The 22,755-nt window shown below is 49.5% G+C and overlaps 2 protein-coding genes across 9 annotated transcripts in view; one reads left to right on the forward strand and one right to left on the reverse strand.

The window, feature by feature from the left end:
* The window catches only part of KIF5A (kinesin family member 5A), a 32,168-nt gene extending 23,326 nt beyond the window's left edge, over nucleotides 1–8,842 (reverse strand). The window contains exon 1 of one of the 2 annotated variants that reach the window (XM_060165772.1): nucleotides 8,711–8,842. Coding sequence is in view for 1 of the 2 variants with exons in the window: in XM_060165771.1 (XP_060021754.1) it covers nucleotides 5,006–5,134 (129 nt within the window). In the remaining variant the exon portion in view is untranslated. Of the gene's footprint in view, nucleotides 1–5,005; nucleotides 5,333–8,710 lie in introns of those variants that run through there. The other variant, XM_060165771.1, reaches the window with a different exon arrangement.
* Nucleotides 8,178–22,720, forward strand: DCTN2 (dynactin subunit 2). Of its 7 annotated transcripts, XM_060165778.1 has the most exons (15): nucleotides 8,178–8,358; nucleotides 9,257–9,325; nucleotides 17,764–17,860; nucleotides 18,015–18,085; nucleotides 18,409–18,507; nucleotides 19,129–19,289; nucleotides 19,481–19,631; nucleotides 19,991–20,056; nucleotides 20,272–20,310; nucleotides 20,420–20,497; nucleotides 20,587–20,658; nucleotides 20,893–20,995; nucleotides 21,112–21,203; nucleotides 22,272–22,354; nucleotides 22,560–22,720. In XM_060165778.1, exons 1-15 carry the CDS (start codon nucleotides 8,323–8,325, stop codon nucleotides 22,570–22,572), a joined length of 1,230 nt encoding a protein of 409 aa, XP_060021761.1. In that variant the 5' UTR covers nucleotides 8,178–8,322; the 3' UTR covers nucleotides 22,573–22,720. The 7 variants fall into 7 exon arrangements, 6 of the variants coding, with proteins under 6 accessions (XP_060021761.1, XP_060021762.1, XP_060021757.1 ...); XM_060165779.1 differs by having other exon boundaries at nucleotides 8,182–8,358; nucleotides 18,015–18,076; nucleotides 22,272–22,720; XM_060165774.1 differs by lacking the exons at nucleotides 8,178–8,358; nucleotides 9,257–9,325 and adding an exon at nucleotides 15,190–15,400.
* The last annotated feature ends 35 nt before the right edge of the window (nucleotides 22,721–22,755 follow it).

Below are 22,755 nucleotides of genomic sequence, written 5' to 3' on the forward strand. Positions count from 1 at the left end.
CGCCGCTCCCTTCTTCCCTTCTGGGAACGTGGGGATTAACTCTCTCTCTCTCTCTTCTCTAACACTCCCAGTTACAGGATTCCAGAGGGTGCTGTGGACTCAATGAAATGGAGGGCGCTCTCCAAGTGCTGAAGGTACTTATTGCCCGAGGAACTCCTTTTCCTCAGCCTAGGCTGGGAGGAAGGAAGAGACCAGAGAGGGAGGAAGGGTGGCATTCTCGGAACCATGAGGATAAAAAATATCCAAGAGCTAAAAATGGGTGCACTTAGTAATCTCGTGAGCAGAGAAAGCCATGGATACAATTCTAGGGTTTCTGGGAAGGCCTTCTACCACTTCTCTACTCTTGGTCGAGCCCTTGAGTCCCAAATCTAGTTCATTTCTTAAGATTTTTATATCTGTTGAAGTACAAATGTCTTTTAATTTTCTACTGATTACAGCCATGGTGAATTCGTTTTGTCAGATCTTTTTATGAGAATAACTAGACAAGTGGTTTTCCACTTTTTCCACTTCTAGACTGCTCACATGGGAAGCATCACATCTTTCATGACATATTTATTCTAAGTCAGACTGTAGTACATTGTGGGAGATATCTTATCAGAATCTGGGGAAGTGTACATACAGTTAGCAAAAGCCATTTCTGATGCCCCCTCCCAGGACTCTGCCCAGGCCACTTTTCAGCCTGGATCACTGTGTAGACCAAGTATTTCCTGAAAGCAGGGATTCCCTCTAAATCCCCAACATCAAGCATAGTCCCTGGCCCACAGGATGCTCTTCGTAAATATTTGTTAAAGAAGCACAGATATTGATGGAAGAAGAGAGCAAGAAGATACTAGGGACCTGGATGTTTGGATGAAACAACAGGTAAGAGGGGAAAATGTTAACCACTGCCCAGTTGTGCCAAAGGCTAGCTTGTGGGGAGACAGCACATATAAAATGATAATAACATCTAACTCTTATTGGGAGTTTATTATGTGCCTGTCACTGTGCTAAGCAGTTTATATGCATTATCTCATTTAATGCTCACAGCAATCGTAGGAAGTAGGTACAATTATTATTACATTTTATAGATGCGAAAACTGAGGTTCAGAGAGGTAAGGTAGCTTTCCCAAAGTCAAACAGCTGAGAAATGGTAGAGCAAGGTTTCAAACCCAAGCAATCTGATTCCAGACCCACACTGCCAAAGGGATCCCAGAACTGACGTACCAACACTGCGTCAGATCCTTATCGTGGCTTTTCCTTCCCCTACCCCACCCGCCCCCCTCCATGTGGGCATTTCTCCAAATGTTTCTGGACAGAGCTAAAGCCCTTCATCACTCGCTTTTGGCAACCTCACCCCCTTTTTCAGAAGAATGCAGTTCTCCCACCCATCCTCTCCAAGGAGCCTCCCTCACCATCTCTACCTCCAGGTAATAATCCAAGACTCTGTGACTCAGTACAGCGTCAGGGACTAGAAGACTGTTAGGTCAGAAACACTCAGAGAGACCCTCCACCTTCGAGGAATGCCTCTGAGCTCCACTATGTCTCCACCCACAGCAGTCTAAGCGCTCCTCAGTGCCTATTCTAGAGGGCTTCTCTTCAGAGTCCCCCAACCCAGGACTCTCTGTTCACCTCTGACCCACTCTAAGCTACCTTGTCTCCTGTCCAACTGTGTTTCCCAGCACTTTCTGGAGTTTTCCACTGTGTGTGCTGACTAAAGCTAATGGGAGGGCCTAAGATCAGGGGTCCAAAGACGACCAACCTTTTCAACCTTTGCTAAAGCACTTGGTAGAGGCTGAACTTCAGAGCACCAGGACTGATTTCCATAGTGACACCCCTGGGGATTGTTGCCATGGTAATGCTGGAGAGACACTGGCCACAGTGAACATTACCTCCCCTCTCCATTTTCCTTTACAGACTCGCCCAAGGCTAAGGGGAGACTACTCCCTCTCTTCAGACATCAAAGGAATCCTGAGCCACCTCAAACAATACTGACCCTGTTCCAATAATCCTGCTGGTCCCAACCTGGCTTTTCCAAATGAGGTACTTGGTGACCCTGCTTTTCTGCCTCCTTAAGAACCCACTTAACCATCAGGAGACCTAAGGGAGGTAGAATGTGGTAGATACTTGAATGAGGGAGGGAAGGAGGGAGGGAGGGAGGGAGGGAGGGAAGGAGGGAGGGAGGGAGGGAGGGAAGGGGAGGGACAGAGGAAGTTGGGGGGGGAGCGGAGAGGCTATGTGTTTCCCTGCTGTCATCCCTCCCATGTCTGGTATAGATGCAACAGCTCAGACAGCAGGCACTCTGCCCACCAAGACCAAGGCAGAGAGACGCTTAAAGGGGTCCACTTAAAAAGTCACAGTGGATTCTGAGTGACCCAAAGAGCAAAACAAGGTATATAGCACGCACAGACAGTGACCCAGACACCCTTCTACTATGACTCAGGCCATTAACTTGGGCAAAGCTCCATCCCCCAGATTCCTGGGAGAAGTCATGGGGGGCCGGTGTGGATATGGCTCACAGGGCTGTCTTCCCAGCTTATTCTCCTACATTTTGCCAAGCAGAAAAAGCCCATGAACATTAGGGACTCTGTAGCCCAGAGCTAGCCGCAGTGCAGAGAGGAGAGCCGTCAGAGAAAGGAGCAGGGGTTGGGCTTGGAGAGATTAGCCTCTCCCACCTTCATCCTTCCCTCACCTTCCCAGACATCCTGAAGCTGCTTGCTCCATGAATTCCTCAGTTTCCCACACACTGGTCCCCAAAGGGAGCTAGAGGGAGAGAGAAGAAAGGGAATGGGAGATTTCTTTCCCTTGTTGGGACCCTCAAGGCACTCCTCAAAATCACTTCTCCTATAGCCCTCATCCTCCGGAATGAGGAATGAATAGAAAGGCTGGGAAGGCAAGCTCCAAGGATGCTGCCTGAGACAAAATGGCCCCCCCATAAGCACTTATCTTGGCAGGAGAGATTGACAGGAAGGGCTAGGGCAAGGGAAGATACAGAGCAAGACAAAGGTACAGGCCTGCAAACATCAGGCAAAACAGATAAGGAAGGAACAGCTGTGGAGTAAGATAGAATCTGAATTGGCAGGGGGCCCTGGGCCTCTCTTCATCTCTCCTCCCTCCCAACCTCCACCACGTCTCTCCTGTTTAGCTAGGCAAATCGGACAGATCAACACAACTCCTCCCAACATCACCCCATGCCCTGCGCCCACCGTGCCAGGATGGATGGCCCAGAGAGCCTAAAGGAGTTGGTTCAGATTTACCTAAAAAACCCAGAGCAAGGAAGCTAGCCTTAAAAGTGGAAGCCTTTTGTGGATTTGTTCCTCTGTAACTACCTTTCTCCTATTTCTCAGCCTTTATGTCTCAGGGGGCCCTCAAGCTCTAACTCTCACAGCTAACGCCCACTGTCCAGACTATTCAGAGAAGAGGCCCCGAGGGTTGATCCAGGCATTATTTTAGCCTGGCCAGACTGACCAGACTGCAAGGTCTAACGTCCCTGAGACAAAGAGAAGCAGGGGCCCTCTCTATGTGGCAAACACACACATACATAAGCACACACACAGGGCGAAAGCACCCACTTGAGTCCACAGTGTGGGTGAGAGAGCCTGGTGATGAACTAGGGCCCTTAGGGACAGGACAATGTAAGCAAGTCTCTTCCTAAGGCATGTTTACTCAAAGTCCCAATCTCACTGATTCAGAAGGCCCAGGCTCCCTCCCTTTTTTTCCCTTCATTCTTTTAACAAGCATGCCCTGTGCCAAGCACTGTGGATCAAAGACACATAAGAAGTGCCCCTGACCTTGAGGATGGTCCTTATATGGGCCTCTCCCTTCTCAAACTGGCTACAGTTTCCTGGCCCAGCACCCCTTAAGCCCGACTCCCTATTGGACTGAACCCCAGATCTTTTCACCCCATAGCCTGACAGTCCCAACCAATCTAGGAAAGGAGGGGTAGGTGAGGAATTCCCTAGGAATTCCTTTGGAGCCATCACAGATAAAAGTCCAGAACAGAAAACCGTGGAGGCAATGTGATACAGAAGGAAAGACGTGAGCTTTGGAGTCACAGATTTAGGTTCAGATCCGTGAATTAACAGTGTGACCTTGAGAAAGTCATTCAACTTCTTTGGGCCTCAATTTCCTCATCTGTAAAGTGGAAATATTAATACCTTCTTCAGAGTGTTGTTTTGAAGATTAAATAATATATGTAGAGTAACAAGCACACAGTAAATACTAGTTCTCCTTCTTAACAAGGCCTCTTCCATGGGTAGGGGCTGTCATGATGAGGTAGAGGAGATGGTTTGCTACTTTTTATTGGATCATCAAGAGAAAGGATGAATACGCAACTACTTGTTAGGATCTCAGGGTTTGGTTATTTTTATTTGTTAGGGTGAGCTGGGGGGTCTGAAATCCTCCTCCTACTGTACCTGGGAGAGAAAGGCAGACATTTCCTTAGGACCCAGAGGCTCCCCCACCAAACTGGGTGTGGCACCAACATATTTCTTTCTCTGAAAACCCTTCATCAGACCTGTGCCCTCCCCCCAAGTCCAGGCTGTAACTACTTCAGGGAATGATGGAGGCCTTGATCCTAGAGTCCACTCTCATTTATACCTCCGCAGAGACCCTGGACTGCCCACCTCTCATCTAGCCCATCCACTAGTCTCCCCCTTCCTGGGAGGTGGGGGGTAGAGATCTGAGCCAATAACAAAGGGAAGATGCGCTTTCCCTAGGGAAGAAGGAAAACATCAGAAAAACATGGGACTGGCTCTAGGGGTGGGGACGCTGCAGAGCGCAGCAAAGGGGAATCCGGTCCCCTGATCGCGGGAAAGTAGCCCCCTCTCGCTCTGCAGAGACTCGGCCGTCGGCCTGGCCAGGCCACACCCAGCCATCCTGATGCAGGGAGAGGAGGGGCTGCGGCGAAAAGGATGGAGGATGAGCGGTGGAGAGAGGGCGCAGAGACAGGCAGGGGCTGAGGCTCGGCAGGGGAAAAGATTCAGCCTCCCGCCCCCTCTCCGAAATTCCCTCCAGGGGCGGCACTCACCCCAATAACGACGCTGTCGTCCCCTTGGAAAATGGGGATGAACTTGTCCCCCCGCAGAATCTCGGCCTGGTTTAGGGGCCGAAATCGGCAGAGCACCTTGATGCTACATTCGTTGTTGGTCTCGGCCATGGTGGTCGCCGGTGTGGGGCTGGGGCACTTCTGCTGCAGGGGCGTATGTGCTCCGGGGGAGAGGGGCTCAGCTGAGGCCCAGGCGGAGGACAGGCGCTCGGTCTCTGGGGCTCAGAAAGGCGCGGCGGGCGCCTGGACGAAGGCTGGGGAACAGGGCCGAGGCGCGCTTCCTCGCTCCTGCGGCACCGGGATGCGGGAGACCTGGGCGTCTGGTCCTCTCTCGGCGCTCTGCCTCTCCGCCCCTTGCGCTGCAGCGCGGCGCTGCGGGCCTGGGCGGGGCGGCGATGGAGGAGCGGGGCGGGGCTTCCTTCGCTGGGGGATGCCACGCCGCGGCGCCCGCCGCCGAACCGCGGCGCCTCTGCTCTTTTCTCGCCTCCTCTCCCCACCCCTAACCCTCAGAGAGTATCTGGTCCTCACCCTTTCCCCACCTCAGTCACTCACTGCGTCCCACCCCCTGCATCCCGGACCCGTCTGTCCCTCGCTCGGACTCCACCCCCCTGGAAGGGCTAAGGGATCCGAGGTGGGCCTGTCTACTATCCGGGGAAGAGAGTCAATAGTGCTTACACCTTTATTCCAAGGCATCCTTCACCCCCATCACAATCCTCTCTCCAAAGTGGGAGCACACCTCTCCTCCCCTCTCCCCACAACCCTCGCAAAGATTCCCAGCCCACCATTCAGCCTTCAAGGGCAGCTGCCTGTACCCCTATGGAGGTGGGTGTCCAGGTCCCATTTTTTCAGAGAGGAGGGTCAAAGGAGGTCTGGGTCTTCCCTTCCCCTTCTACATCCAAAGGTGCACTCTACTCTCTCCCCAACATACACAATAGGTCCCCAGTTGGAAGGAAGAAAAACTCCTATTCTGGCCTATTAGAATTCAAAAGCAGGTAAAATTCTTATTTTTGCCTCATAGGTTGGGGCTGGGATGGAGGTGGGCAAGAGTAATTTTGCAAGAGAAAGGGAGTCAGAAAGCAGTGATGGAGGGGTGATGATGGCGGTGGGTAAGGCCAGAGGGGATTTGAGAAAGGACCTCTAGAGCAGACAACTGCATTTGGGCTTCAGGCAGGTTTAGGCACCTACGTGAGTGTTTCCTGTCTCAGTACTGTTGGACAGAGTCCCAACACACCAGCCCCTTTCTCAGGCCCTTCTTCTGTTTCTCTCCCTTCCCTGGGAAAAAAAGAGCCAAGGCTAGAGATTCTGTGTCCTTCCTCCCCTCAGGTCAGACTCCTGCTGCAGCCCCTGGACAGAACCACCTAGAAACTGGCCAGATAGATTTTTCTCCACGTCACAGGGCCTCTGCTGGCCAACAGAGTTAGACTGCAGGAGTTGAGGCTCTAGGCCAAGGGGAGGAGCAGGGTGATGGGAGAAGAAGGGAGGAGGGGATGGAGGTTCTGCCTAGCAATTGCCTGGTAAGTGTCTAGGGTCACTTAGATACTATACTATGAGGCAAGGAGGAGAGAAAGATGGCCTGGCCAGACAAGACCTAACCACTCGGAAGGCAGCTGAAGGGGTCTCCAAGTTGGACATATACCCCTAACTCACCTTGAATCTTAAGGAAACTGAAGGAAAAGGGTTCAGCATAAGAAGCTGGATGGGTAGGCAGTAGGACTATGGAGAAAGAGGCTTGGGGAGGAGCCAAGAGAGGACACATAGAATGACAATGAGTTCCTATAAACTCAGAAATATAGGCATTTCTTCAGTCACTTGGTCTGGCACTATTTCTAATTGTTGCAGCATCCTGCAAGCTCAGGAAATAGCCCAACCTCAGGCGCCCAAGGGTTCCAGGATGGCATCCTTAGTGAAGGAGTTTCAAAATGCTAGTCCATAGAGGGTCACTGGTCAGAGAAAAAAGTTCATGTGTATGCATCCCTCCCCCAAAAAGCCACCACACAATGTGGAATGTGGTAAGGTTTTTTTTTTTTTTTTTTTTGCGGTACGTGGGCCTCTCACTGCTGTGGCCTCTCCTGCCGCAGAGCACAGGCTCCGGACGCGCAGGCCCAGCGGCCATGGCTCACGGGCCCAGCCGCTCCGTGGCATGTGGGATCTTCCCGGACCGGGGCACAAACCCGCGTCCCCTGCATCGGCAGGCAGACTCTCAACCACTGCGCCACCAGGGAAGCCCGGTAAGTTTTTTTAATAAAGCTGGATTTGTTGTTTCAAAGGACTTTTATTCTGAGAGTACTGTATGTCCTTCCATACTTTTCTACTAAGTAATGATGGTAATAGTAGAGAGTAGGTTTTTTTTTTTAATGTACTTACTTGGCAAAATAAAAAGGTAGCAATACTATGCCTATCTTCAAAAAGGTTTTTTGTTGTTTTAATTGTATTGAACTGTGAAATTCAAAAGTCTGAAAACCATTAGTGAAGGGATTAAGAGCACAGAAGGTATTCAGACAGACATGGTGCTACCAAGTGCCTATTCTATTTGAGGTAGAATTGCCAGATTTGAAAAACAAAAACAGGAAGCCCAGTTAAATTTGAATTTCAGATGAAACACTAATAATTTGTGTGTGTTAGTATGTCCCATACCGTATGGGACGTACTTATACTGAAAAGACTATTAGTTGTTTATCCGAAATTCACATTTAACTAGGTGCTCTGTATTTTACCTGACAGCCCTAACCTGAGAAGTTTACTTAACTTTCTCATTCCTAACATGACTAAATCTTTACTAAATTTTACTTGTTGTTATTGTTGTTTCGAAGCCCTGGCTGTGCCATAGCATGCCTAGTTGTGTTATTTTTACCTAGTCATTTAATTTCTGGGAGTCCAAATTTATTCGAGAAACAGGAATTATAAAAGCTCTTTCACAGACTCGACGTAAAAACGAAAGAAAGTAAGTCGTACGAGGTAACTCCCAAGGCGCGTTATTGTCCGTCACCCGCCCAAGCCGGATCATCCAAGACTACATATCCCACAATCCTAGGCGACGCTTCCCCGCCACTACGTCATTCCCAGGTCTTGTTCTCGCCAATCCCTGTCACTCCAGGGGTGTGGTAGCGGGTTGTTCTCGCGACTTTTGCTTCACCCTTCCCCTGTACTACTCCTGTCGCGAGATTTCCTACTCCTCCGCCTCCTCCGCCGCTCCCTTTGCGGCCGCCTTATCCTGGACCCGGACCCAGCCTCTCCCCTACCCGAACACCGGCCCCGGCTCCACCGAGGCCCCGGTCCCCCAACCCCGCCTCGCCGCCGCCATGGCGGACCCTAAATACGCCGATCTTCCCGGCATTGTGAGTACACGGCCGGCCCTGGCTCCCCAAGACCGCGCCCCCGACCTCCTAAGGACCCCCAACAGACAGCAACCCGTGACCCTTCCCGCCTGAAACCCCTCCTCCGCCCCGAGGGCTCCCGCCGCTAGCTCCCCGACCGGCCGCTGCACCCTCCGGACTCCTTCTACCCGACTGGGCTGGGCCGTGGGACGGCCTACAAGGCCCCTTTCCGGCAGTCGCCGGTTTCTCGGCTCAGAAATCATCTCCAGGCACTTAGCACTGTGCTCGAGTGCTTCTGCCATCCGTGTCAACACCACCCGTGTCTCCCCAAATCTTCCCATGAGCCCCCCACCCCCTCCCGAGACACACATACCAGACCATTTGGTGATGGCCTTCACCCTGGCAAGAGTGAGGAGGTTACCGTGACAGAACCCCTCTTGTGCCAGATGGAGAACTATGTCCTCTGGGGAACCTCCTTCCCAAACCACCCCCGCACAGGCCGGCATGTACCCTCCCTTTGTGCTGCCCTGCCTGCATTCTCGGGGTGGGGGTTGGGATAGGACCTTGGGTACTAAGGTCCTGAGTCACTCTCAGCCCTTGTGCCAGGGTGGTGTGTACAGGGCCTAATGATAGCTCCTCTCCTCCTGACATGAGTGCCGAGGACCCGCCCCCCTTCAGATTCAGGGTGACATCTTTGTCATCACTTAACATTCACCATTAACCATCAGATGTCCCCACTGTTATCCCCACCCCTCTGAGACATGGGAACTGACAGGCAGGTCACGGGGCAGGTGAAAGAAGGGGCAGAATCGTGGCGTCACAGCCTGCTTTCTCTGTTAACTTGTTCAAATGGAGTGGGGTTAGGGGTGTTGGTGGATGCTGGGTAGTGAGGTTGGGTGGTCACTGCTTCTACCTGCAGGCCAGGAACGAGCCAGATGTTTATGAAACCAGCGACCTGCCTGAGGATGATCAAGCGGAGTTTGATGCGGTAAGACTGTGTGCTGCCTCAGGACTCCTCTGGACTCTGATCTCTCTCCCCCAGGCAGGCCCTTTCCCTTTTCTGGTGAGCCACCCACAGCAATAAGCGGGTATGCCAACCCAGCCTGGGTGGTATGTATGTCGCAGGGCTTGCAAATGAGCAATGCCAGGAAGGAGAGTCAGGTCAGTGGAATTACAGCTAAGAGGCCTGGTACTTGGGCCTTTTAAATACAATTGGAATATCTTAAAACAGGTTGGGGGCTAGTGACTTAGTTAGGGCTCTAGGTACTAGTCCATGGTAATGATTCATGAATCCTGAGCACTTACAAACTGCTTGAGGTTAAGACCTAGGCCTTCTATTTCATAAAATATATTGCTCAGTACATGTTTGTTATTATCCTAACAAGAGCTAGACTTTGAAGTATTGAGGAATACTCTTTTATGTGAATATACAGTATCCATTGGCCAAGGAGCAGGAAAATGAATTCGAGATTTTAGGAAGATAAGGAACCTGGTTAGAGCGAAACAAATTTGAGGAAGCACATAAATCTTTCATATCAGCAGAGGAGAGGCCCTGGTAGCACTTTCAGATTCAAGAAGAACTCAAGGGGAAGGAATTAGTTATGGACACATTTTAACCATAAGGGAAACCACTTAGCATTATTTATTGAATGTGTTCATTCTCTGTTGATTTTTGTGCAATGCAGAGGAAGAAATGTCCCTGCCCTCAAAAATCACCCAGACTAATGGGGGAGTTAGGATACGTGTAGGAAACATGAAAGAAAAAATTGAGTAAATGAAATCAACATAGTAAAAATTCTATATGTAAGTGCCAAGAGGAGCAAAGATCTGTTAACATGTCTTATAGGATGTGTTTTAGGTTCTGTAGTTTCCAAGGAGAGCTGGGCTAGGGTCACACTGATGGTGTGAGATCTCAATAAAGTTGTGACCAAGAGTCAGTGGGAACAGGCTCAGTATGTGTGTCTGTAAGTCCTGTGGTTATGTCTGTGGGGCTGGTTAGTTCTGGAGAATGCTGGTGGCTGGCTTATAATGTATGGCTTGGCGTACTCACTTATTCCTTATTTGATTTCCCCCATGTGGAAGTGGTTCCTACTTTGTGGGGAACACCTTCCCTGTCCCCTCTCAGAGTGGTGTGTTCCTTGTTGCTTCTGTACTTGCTGGCATGTCAGTCTGTCCCCCAAACTTGAGTATCTGGAGATAATGCAGATGTTGTCATTGCTCAGGACCTAGGTGTAGACCTGTCACTCTAAGAGGTATCTTATTAGGGAGCAGTCTCTGACCTCAAAGGGCAGGAGTATGTATACCGAGGACTCCATTCTACTACCATAGTTCAGAGACTGTTCAACTCTGGCCTAGGCCTCTGCCTAGAAAATATCAAGCCTTCATGGTGAGATAATGAGTGGAACTTTGTCCCTTTGTCGCTGGCTGTGATACAGACAGGTAATATAGCAGTCCCCTTTCCAAACGAAAAAATACATTGTAATTCTCCTTTTGAAGTTATGGGCTATCTCTTAATAAAAAGAACATGACCCTCATCCCAGGCATGGAAGAACTGAATGTGCATCCCTGATTGGCTGTTCCTCCCTGCTGAGCCTGAGCAGCCTATTTTAGTAGCATCTAGTGGGGTGGCTGATGGGGAGAGCACACCGTAAGTGTTCATTTCCTGCAGCATGTAGCCCAGAATGCCAGTATAGAAGTATATAGGAACTGGATGGTAAATACAAGAGGAGCTAAGTTGCCTCCATCACCTAAGGCTCAGCTAAATGACTCTCCATCACTAGGGAGGAGTAAATGGGGTGGGGAGACCTTCAGCTACTTCAAGAGCCCTGGCGGGAGTGGGAGAGGCCTGAGATGTTTCCTGATGTCAGCTAATGTCTCTGGCCCCTGCATGTCCCTGTGGGCCTTAGGAGGGCAGCTTTCAGGAAGTCAGCTGAGTAATGGTTCTGCCACTGCTCTTAATACTGACGTATATGTGCAACTTGAGGAGCAGTGGGTTGTACTTAGACAATCCAGAAACCTCATTTCTGTGAGGCCTGGATTCTCACTAGCAGCCTGTCCCCTTCTCACTTACCTTCCCAAGACCTAGTACAGGTGACAGTGCACATCACCACTATTGTGGCTGAACCATGAGATTTCAGTCATCTTCTTCACTCCTGGCGAGAGCATGTTCTGCCTTAGTTTCCAGATTATTTTCAACTTTAATTTTATTAGTTTTTGAAGTAAGTAATATATGCACGTAGAACAAAAAGTGTCTCTTCCCACCGCTGCCTGCCACTGCGTAGTTCCACTCCCTGGAGACAACCAGGACGACCGGCTTCGTATGGAACCTTTCAGCGCGGTCTCCAGATTTTTATTTAAAGAAATAGTCAAGGGGTATTGACCTTCACTGTCTTTTCACTTCCTTTCTCATTGCTCCACTGTGGAAGAAATTGGGCTGCTGAAGGAAATAATATCCTATAATAGCCCCTAAAGATTGTAATTGCTAGTTTAACTTAAACATTAAAGTTTGCGATTCCCATAGTGGGGAGGATGGGGGAGGAAAGTAGTAGAAGGTTTTATTTTTGGTAAACATAATCCTGATTTTCCTGCTATCCCTTCAAAACAATTTTAGCAGGAACTAAAATATTCTAAAGTGAATGGGCCAGAAAACGGCACAGTCTAGCTCTTAACTCCTCAATCTAGGAGGATCCCCTCTGCATTTCAGACACTCCTGGGTTGATTGGGGTGATGGGCTTTTTGGAAACTTTTCTTAAAATGTCTTGTCAGGAAAGCTAATTCCCAATTGGAATTTCTTCCCCCCTGGGCCCACAGCCTACCTTTGGGTCTGTGTGACATTCTGCTCATGGCTTTTGAACTGCCGGAACAAGGGGAGTAAATTTAGAAAACTCACTAGAAATAGGATTTAGTCCCTCCCTTTATGCTGTAACTATCCCTGATGCATGTGAAAGGGAAAAAGTGACCTAGCCTTAGTTTGGTGGGTCTGTGGCAGAGGTTTGGTTCTCCAAAGGGTAGATAATGCTGAAAACTCCACCAGCCTGAGATGTGAAATAGTAGATTCTTTTCCTTGCAGTTTAGGATATCACAGAGTATGCTTGATTGTGTTCATTGACTATTGGCGCACTTGAACTTATCTGAGTTTTTCCTAATGCTTCCCCCATCCTCCCTCCTCACCACCTTGCCTGGACACTAGTTTGCACAAGTAAGACCATTCGATGCTTCTTCTCTGCATGTTTTTTCATTTGCCATCTCGCATGCAATGCTCTGTCACTGTGCTATTGTTGCAGCTAATTGTTTTAAATTCTAATGCATCTCTAGCTGGATCACTAAGGGGCCTGCTGGCCTCATGGTTAAAGATCCTTAATCAAGGTTTAGAAGCACAGCTATGATTCATGGATCATTGTCTCTTCCCCTTGTGAGGTGTGCAGAATACAACTGTCCAATGGAGGATGGGATAGAAGCATGGAGACTAAGACTGCTTCTGGACATAAGGCATTTAAGAGCTGGAGTTGGAAGGGGGTTGCCTTTCTCCTCCACAGACTGAAATGGAGTTAAGAGAAAGGGAGTGACTTTTAGCCATTCTGGACAAGGGTGGAGAACAAGGGGGACAGCAACAGTCCTCACTTCTTGACTGTATGTGGATTATACCTGGTAAAAACCTCATTTTAATATTCCCCTATGCTAAGCCTTTAGAGAAAAGTAAATGGGATAGGAAAGGGGTGTTATATACATTTTTAAGGTACTAGCTTGGGTTCTTTGTGCTTTCGTGAGTCTTTCTGTTTCTGTACCCTTCCTTTAGAAATGGTTGGATGGTCAGCACTATGTTGGTCCATCCTGGACAGTTTTATTCTACAGCACTATCCATCTTCCTTGTCATCATGGTTCCGAAGTGCCCCTGGCTGCGGTGTTGGCACAGAGCCTAACAGGCTCAGAGAGCAGCAGTGACCTCTTCCTGTGTCTGATCTGGAACCTCAGGTCTTGCCCTCTGAGGCATAGCCACTTAGCCAAACAACCCTGGGGCGTCTGGGAGGTTATTAGTGAGAGGGACTGAGAGTCCTGTACCAGGTAAACTGGTACCTGGGATCAGGGCACTTAGAATTTTCTAATCAAGTTGGCTGGTGTAATAGGTTCCCATGGTGACTATTACTACTCCAGGTTACAGAAATTATCCCTAAAATCTCATTTCCCAACCCACGCATAGGTCAGACCTGGAGGTGGTATATACTATTTACAAACAAATATACCACTTTTCCTTTTTTTGATTTTCTTTCCTCCCCCATTCTGCTTGTTCCTGATGATTTGAACTTGAACTTATGGCCCATTGTCCTCTCTTTATCCTTGAGTTTTTCTCAAGCTGGTTTTAGCTTGGTGAGGCAAGTAAGAGAAAGGTATAGTGTGTGTGCCTCCCCTTGTGTGTTTGCATGTGTGCACCTGTGAGTGCTTACACCCACTCTGCAGAGACATCCCAGCCTAGACCACAGGACCTGGATCCACCTCTACCCTGAGCTGAAAGAGGAGTCTCGGCTGGGCTGGACTCTGGCATGAGACGGGAATGGCGAGGTTGAAGTTCAGATGTATCTAGCTGAAATCTCTGGGAGAGGATGCAGTTGTTTTTGTCCCATCATGTGTTTTCATATACATATAACCATCCTCGACTTCCCACACTTCTGTCTGCCCATCAGTAGAGATCCTGGAAAGGCTGTGCATACAGCTGGATTTCCTCTCCTGGCAGTTCTTTACCAGTCTTGCCTGGAAGTGGAGCCTTGTCTACGTGGCCTGAACTAAAATACAGCCTCTTTGAAATACTCTCACCTTTCCCCCTTGTGTACCCTCCAACCCCTGTGAACCTTGTGAACAGAGGGTTGAAGAAATATGTTCTGCACATGTCTGGTAGCTGTGAATCTTGGTGTCTTTTGGACTCTTTGTGCTAGCACATCATGGCAGAATTGCTCTGGATCCTTCAGAGCTGTAGGGTGAGTTCCCAACCACTCAAGATGGATGTAAATAATACACCAGACTACGCAAGGGACCAGGATTTGCCCTGCCTCTCCTCTGGCAACAGAGAATGAGGATGGGGCTTCAATTAGGTACTTCGGATTTCCTTAAACTCACCATCTGTACCTGACATATTTTGTTCTGCTTAACATAAAGTCATATCAAACCACCCACATGAGCACCCTCATTTTGACTGATTCTGCCATCCAAATGCCTAATTCTTCAAAACTAGAGAAACTGAGAGATAAGAAGACTTGAGCCATGAACGCCCCCTTGAGAATCATGGACCTTCAATCAGCTACACGTTCTCAGAATGTCTTCACAGCCTCTGCTTCACATTCTGCCATTTCTACAGCTTCCCCTCCATCTCAGCCTTCTCTCCCCCCACTGTGCTCTTCCATGCCACCAGCTTGCAACATCTAACTACTAGTTCTCAGATGATCCTGAATTGCTGCTGTTAATGGCAAAGCTTCATGACATCCTCACCATCAGAGAGGAAAGGGTCCCAAGCTCTTCTTTTTCTTGGGGTATGTGGTGACCCCAGCTGAAATTTCTTGGCCCCAAAATTTTGCTAGGCTCCCCTGGGCCCTGTGGTGCAGTATGTTTGAAGACTATCATGTAGTGCATGTGACAATTTGCTAATAACAATTTTGTCTTTTTTTTCCCTCCCTCACCCCCATGTCCCCACTCCCTTTCCTTTTAACTCTTTTGATTTTCTCACCTCTGGGGAAACCACAAGGAGCTGGTAAGAAGCCTGACCTTTCATGTGCTTTTTAACGGGGTGTGCTATGATGGGCAGTTGTTTCTCTGTCCTTTTATCTCTACTAAATCTTTTGTCCCTCTATTCAGCCCCAGCCCCAGCTGACCTTTTCCCATCTCACGAATCACTGTAATGACATTACCTCCAGCCCATGCCCCCAGATCTCCGAGTCACTGGCGGAGTAGGTGCCACCGGAGGGCTAAAGTATGCTGTCGACCTGAGTCTCCGGGGCCACACCCTCGGAGAGGCTCCAAGAGGATGCCAGCGTCGGGCAGCCCTTCTGCCTCAGGATGTGCTCCTGCAGCAGGAATAGTGAGATGAAAGCACTGACCATCCCTCCGACCATCCCAGAACCTCTGAGACTCATGCTCTGTTTGTTGACCCTTTCTTATTCCACACCTTCCCTATTTAGGAAAGCAGGTTCTCATCTGCATAGTGCCTGGCTTACAATAAGGGCTTAACAAAATGGTAGCTGTGATTAATTTCTTTCCTTGGTCTGTAGACTCTGCCTCCCAAAGAGGTTTTTTTTTCTACTTCATTGGCCTTGATCGGGGCACTCACAGGAGGAGAGGCATATTCTTGAGGGGGAACTTGAGAGAGGGTGATGTTCTTTCCCGAACATGAGTCCTTCTCCTGGACATGAGTCCTTCTCAGACAAACACTTTTTAGAGGCCAGAGACCACACAATTATTTGGCCAGTGTGTGCTCTGGCCATAACATTTCAGAGAAAATTAAGGAGAGAATAATTTAGGACTCAGTTGTTTCTTCCCCTAGGCACTTGCATATGGGACATTGAACCCTTTTATTTTCCCTTAATCTTTAGCTCTTGCCCCTCTGCCTAGCACTTCCCTGAAGAAGAGGTAAAGGTCGAAGTTGTTATTTTCTCCTTACCCCCCTCCTCCCTATTTATAAAGCTGCCACTCACACTGGTTCCTTTTGTAATAGCAGAGCAGAGATGAAGGATGGAGCTTGTGTCTGCTGCTCTTTCTCCATGTCTCTCCATCATAACTGCTCCCCCACCAATCAACCCCTACTACACACACACAGACAGAGACTCTCAGTCGTGGATACATATTAGAATGACCTGGGTAGCTTTTAAACTGGCCCACTACCCTGGCCCTACCCCAGAACAATTAAATCAGAATCTACAGAGGTGAACCCAGGCCTCTCCCCCGCCCCCCGCCCCTTTTCTAAGTGATTCTGTTGTGCAGCCAGGGTTGAGAATCATTGCTCTGGCTAAAGGAGGGAAGACTCTCTTTACTTTCTTCCTGTGGAAGGTGGAGATGTCCACCCCAACAGAAAAGGATTTCTGGTCTCCTTCCACTTCCTTCAGTAACGTAATGAGACCTGTCGGACTGCTGACAATTGAAGGAGAGACATGCAGTCTGGAGGGCATGGTCTTGGTGCAGTTATTAGAATCTGAACAGCTAATAGATACCTAGTAAGGAGGGAACCTTTCTGCATCAATTTTTAGGGTGAAATCTCTTTCACTTTCTTTACCACCTCCCCTCTTTATGGAAGAGCTTCAGTGCTTGAGAAACAGCAGAAGGGTCAGGGAGAAGAGGCAGGTACTGCAGCTTCTCTGAAAAGATCCGGGCTATCTCCATTTCAGGACTTAAACGTGGCCTTTGCCCATGGGTACTCTTGGCAAACAGATACAGCTTATGCTTGTTGCTTCTAAGATGTCCCTTAAAAAATAATACAGTGGGCTTCCCTGGTGGCGCAGTAGTTGAGAGTCCGCCTGCCGATGCAGGGGACACGGGTTTGTGCCCTGGTCCGGGAAGATCCCACATGCTGCGGAGCGGCTGGGCCCGTGAGCCATGGCCGCTGAGCCTGCGCATCCGGAGCCTGTGCTCCGCAACGGGAGAGGCCACAACAGTGAGAGACCCGCGTACCGCAAATAATAATAATAATAATAATACAGCAAGGAACTTCCCTGGCACTCTAGTGGTTAAGACTCCACGCTTCCAACGCAGGGGACATGGGTTCGATCCCTGGTTGGGGGACTAAGATCCCATGTGCCGCGCGGCGCGGCCAAAAAATTAAAAAGCATTTGCCTCTTCTCTGTATCCCCTGAATTCCCTGACTTCACGGCAGCCTGGAAACAAGGCTTCTGGTCAGGCCTTCTGCCAACCTTCCCTTTGTATCTAAGAGCTGGTATCTTCCCTTCAGCAGCTATGAAAGTCCTGATATTCACTCTCAGAGTTAGTAGCTTGATTGTCTCCTCTTTCCCTCCAGCAAGGATGGGAAGTTAGCTTGAAAATAGACTTCCTCAGCAGCAAGGAAATTTACTTTTAGGAGGGGGAGGTTGAAAGAAGTCAAGTTGATTTCTTGCCCTGAATGCATGGTGTGTGCCAGATAACTGCGAGGGCCCGGTTGGATTGGGGAAGGGGAGGGGATAGGGAGGCTTATGTACAGAATGGGCGGGGAGGTTATGCTGCCTCTGTTCCCAGTTGAATCAGGGTGTTAATATTTATACAACTGAGACTCCAAATTTACCAGGAAGCTTTCATTTCCTAGGTTGAACCTGGGTCTGAAGCTTGGAATGGAGCCGCCCTTCTTTCCCCTTGGGAAAGTACAGCCCAGTCTCCCAGTGGCTTGGGGATTTTGTGGGGTCGGGGAAGTTCGAGGGTGGGAATGAGTCTGCCCCTGGTCTGAACTACCTGTTCCTGCAGGAGGAGCTGACGAGTACAAGTGTGGAGCACATCATTGTCAATCCCAATGCTGCCTATGACAAGTTCAAAGACAAGAGAGTGGGAACAAAGGGACTTGGTGAGACCCGGTTGGAAATTGGATGGGGAAGCCTGACCTCAGGCCTTACTGACTTTTGCTTTGGGCTGTCTTATGGAAGCCCTCACAGTCATCTGAGACCATGACTGCCGTGTGTCTTGATCAGGCCCTCAATTCCGTCTTCTTTTCTTGGCAGATTTCTCAGATCGAATTGGAAAAACCAAAAGAACGGGATATGAATCTGGAGAATACGAGATGGTTTGTTGTGTGTGTGTTGATGGGAATGGTGCAGCAGTCCTACCCAGCGGGCATTTAGGAGAGAGATCAAGGGACATAGTTGGGATTCCAAGTTTCTCTGTGGCTGGGGGCCCTGAGGAGGCCAGCAGGATGCAGTTGAGGATGCTTTGTGCCCCTGCTCTTTGCTCTGGAGCGTCTCCAGGCCTCCAGCCATCTCCAGTCCTCCTGGACTAGGATGGCGTGGATTCTGAGTTGGGCATGATACACTTACAAACTAGGCCTGGGGTTTGGACCAATTCTTGAGGTTCCCTCTACTGGGAGGTGTAACATCACCATCTGTGCTTGCTCTCTAGCTTGGAGAGGGTCTGGGAGTGAAGGAGACACCCCAGCAAAAGTACCAGAGACTGCTGCATGAGGTCCAAGAGCTGACGGCTGAAGTTGAGAAAATCAAGGTAACTATAAACTCTCTTCTCCCCTCTCTGCTATGACTTATGTAGCAGAGGAAGACCTCCCAGCAAGAGGAGAAAGCTTCCCTAAGTTCCTGGATAAGGGGCTGAGGTTTTCAGAGTTTAGAAATGCACATGAATTTATATTCGGTACTATAGGTGGGTAAGGACCATCCCAGTGAGTTTCAGCCACAGCTATTTTTTTTTAATATAAATTTATTTTTATTTATTTATTTTTGGCTGCGTTGGGTCTTCGTTGCTGCACACAGGCCTTCTCTAGTTACAGTGAGCAGGGGCTACTCTTCGTTGCGGTGTGCAGGCTTCTCATTGAGGTGGCTTCACTTGTTGCGGAGCATGGGCTCTAGGTGCCCAGGCTTCAGTAGTTGTGGCTCATGGGCTCTAGAGCACAGGCTCAGTAGTTGTGGCGCATGGGCTTAGTTGCTCCGCGGCATGTGGGATCTCCCTGGACCAGGGCTCGAACCTGGATCCCCTGCATTGGCAGGCGGATTCTTAACCACTGCACCACCAGGGAAGTCCTCAGCCGCAGCTATTTTTAAGGGTCTTGATCTATTTTTTTTCCTTGACTCACTCTTGCCACCCCTCACTGTCTGTTTGTTTTCATACCAGACGACAGTGAAGGAGTCAGCCACTGAGGAGAAGCTGACCCCCGTGGTGCTGGCCAAACAGCTGGCAGCCCTGAAGCAGCAGCTGGTTGCTTCCCATCTGGAGAAGCTGCTGGGACCAGATGCCGCAATCAACCTTACTGACCCCGATGGAGCTCTGGCTAAGTGGGTGCCAGACTTCGTCGGGAAATCATTGGTGACTGGGGTGTAGAGGGACTCAGCCAGGTACTGACAGGGATACGAAGGGGAGAAGTGGCCTAGCTGTTCCTTAATGCTGACTGTGAGGCAGAAACAAGAGTGACTGGGCTGACCCACATCCTTCAAGTCATGACATTGTTTCTGGTTTCCTGACCTAGGCGCCTACTGCTGCAGCTGGAAGCAACAAAGAACAGCAAAGGGACTGGTTCAGGGGGAAAGACCACTAGTGGGACACCCCCAGATAGCAGCCTTGTCACTTATGAACTACATTCTCGGCCTGAGCAGGACAAGTTCTCTCAAGCTGCCAAAGTATGTATGTATGTATGTGTGTATGTATGTATATATGTATGTATGTATGTAATTGTTGGTTGAGGGGCCAGGAAGATGTGGCTCTAGAGACTTGCCTCCCTCCCTCCAAGGGATCACATCTGGGGAGAGGGTGCTGGGAATGCTTGATTCCTCTTGATGTCTCATTCTCCGTGTTTGCCTCACCATCTACTTTCAGTGAAGATTTTGACTAGGGATGTGTTCCAGGGAAAGAAGTCCCTTGGCAGAGCGGTGGGGAGAGGGTAGGGGAGTGGTAAGCAGACAAGCAAAGAGCAGGATCTTACCTCCCACTGCAGCAGCAGGGAGGTGGATGGCAAATCTCCCCTCCTTCCTCCCCCTAGGTGGCAGAACTGGAGAAGCGCCTGGCGGAGCTGGAAGCAGCTGTACGCTGTGATCAGGATGCTCAGGTCAGGTGCTCTCCTATACTTAGTCTAACCCGCATATCCTGCGCCCTGAGCCCTGAGGTCCACAGCATTCCACAGAATCCTGGGAGGAGTCAGGAAAGGGCTCCAGTTACAGGATCAGCCAGGGGTTGCCCGCTAGAACCAGAAAGGATGGGAGAAGGTGGTAATCACATGGAGAGATAAGAACCACTGACTTCTTTCCTGCTTTTCCCCATCAGAATCCCCTTTCTGCAGGTCTGCAGGGAGCCTGCCTTATGGTGAGTGTAAAAGGAACTGGAGTGTTTGGATTACAGAGGGGATATCGGGATTGGGTTTTCTAGTCTGATTCTTCCCCTTCATGAAGTTTGTCCTAAATCCCGCCCCCAGGAGACTGTAGAGCTGTTGCAAGCAAAGGTGAGCGCCCTGGACCTTGCAGTTCTGGACCAAGTGGAGGCTCGGCTACAGGTATTAAGTGGGGGGCAAATTGGATTACAGGTAGCTTGGGACTCTGGAAGCCCTAGATGCCCTATAAACCTTAAAACCTGTGCTTTCAGAGCGTCCTGGGAAAAGTGAATGAGATTGCCAAGCATAAAGCTTCTGTAGAGGATGCAGATGCACAAAGCAAGGTCAGGAATTACCTTTCCTCCATCTTCATACCCTTTCCTGCTCCCTTATGTACTCTTCTGGTGGTTAAGAGCAAAGCATGAGAGCACTGAATCCTCAGGTCCCTGTCTTCATATGCTCTTAATAGCTGAGAAAAGGCAGTGCTTCCCTCTTGCCCCACCAAGTTGACCTTTCCCACCCTAGTGAATGGTCAGTGTGTACTTCGCTGAAGGTTGGCCACTGTCTTGTCCGTCCAGGTGCACCAGCTGTATGAAACCATACAGCGCTGGAGCCCCCTCGCCTCCACCCTTCCTGAGCTGGTGCAGAGACTTGTCACCATCAGGCAGCTGCATGAACAAGGTGGGAGGCCAGCTGCCAGGGGTGCTAAGAGGAATTAGAAAGTGGGCAGCTTTCGTTCCCTTCCCTCTGGTCTTGGATTCTAATGCCACACATACCGTTCTGACCTTCTTTCATAGCCGTGCAGTTTGGTCAGCTTATGACACACTTGGATACGACACAGCAGATGATCGCTTGTTCCCTCAAGGACAGCGCCACCCTCTTGACCCAGGTGTGTGCCCCTTTACTGGTCAGCTACTTCCCTTCCCCAGCACACACAGGCTAGGTTCTCCAGCTTCATCTCCATAGGGTTCTGCCTTAGCCCATTTGGTGGCATGGTGGTATGGCAGGGGCTTGGTTTGAGTCTCCATACTGTTTCTCAATGGTTGTGGGACGTTTGACAACTAACTTATTTAATCTATGAACCTCCATCTTACCATCTGGAAACTTACACCTACCTCAGAGTTTTATGGATTAGGTGAAATAAAGAGTTCAGTAAACCTCAGTTTTTCCTATAAAACCTACCCCTTCACTCTGTAGTCACAGCTTAGTTTTACCCGCCCTGGGTCCTCAACCAGATGCTTCTGGGCACAGCACATCGGATAGAACATGGGCTTTGAAATCAGGAGCTGGGCTCCCACCTGATTCTGCCACTTCCTTCCTGATGCTGGGCAGTGAGCCTCGCCTCTTCCTTCATTCTCTTAGCAGTGCCCAGCACATAGCGAGTCCTCGGTTTCTGTTGGGGGCACTGTTCTCAGAGCTGGGAGAAGCACTAAAGTTGTCTTGTATCGTAGGACCATCAAGATAAATTAAAGTGCTTGGTATATGTTCTTCCTCCAGAGCAGTTTTCTAAAACTGGACCTGTGAAACCCTCATGTCAACAAAATCTTACTTGTTCCTCATTACATAAAACAGATAAAAGAGCTGTTCTGGTTAAAGTCAGGATGGGAATTCTTAAGAAGCCTGCCTGCTTGGCAGACCCTGTGCTAGGTCCACGGTATTCCAGGGCAGCCTGGAAACTGGTGCAATAACCTTCCCGCTCTGGGGCCCATCAACTTGTTTCCGTTTCTTTTTTCTTTTTTTTTAATTTGGCCACACCGTGTGGCTTGTGGGATCTTAGTTCCCCAACCAGGGATCAAACCGGGGCCCTGGCAGTGAAAGTGCTGAGTCCTAACCACTGGACCACCAGGGAATCCCCCTCCATATCTTTTTTGCCTTCTGTAAGAGAATTTCTTTAGGTCCTCATTCAGGTAAGCACCCGAACCTGACAAAGAGTAAAATAGCTCTGTCACTTTTCTAGGTGCAGACAACGATGCGTGATAACCTGTCCACAGTTGAGCGGAACTTTGCCAACATTGATGAACGGATGAAGAAACTGGGAAAGTGAGCACCTTTGAGAGATGGAGAACAGGGGTAATCCCTACCCCTTTGAACTCCGTTAACACCTTACACAGGGTTTCCCCTTAATCATAACTCTCACATCCCATCTGACACTGGGGGCAAGGGGTTCTTCTTGCATGTGGGGCTTACACCCCTCCTCTGAAGAGTAGTGGAACCTGGGGGATATTAGATGGTGGTCTCCCCTCAGGCCACGGGGATGAGGACGTGGGCCCAGCCACATGCCAGCTCCTGTCCAATACTGCTTTGCCTGGTGTGGGGAAGGATTGGATCCTGTCCTCCAGCACAGCTTCTGTGACTGATTGTAATACTGTACAACTGTTTCTGACCATTAAATGCTGTTGTACTCTGTGTGGCCTCTGCTGTTTCCTGGGGAAGAGGCAGCA

This window comes from Lagenorhynchus albirostris, chromosome 11 (assembly GCF_949774975.1).
Source record: "Lagenorhynchus albirostris chromosome 11, mLagAlb1.1, whole genome shotgun sequence".
Lineage (NCBI taxonomy): Eukaryota > Metazoa > Chordata > Mammalia > Artiodactyla > Delphinidae > Lagenorhynchus > Lagenorhynchus albirostris.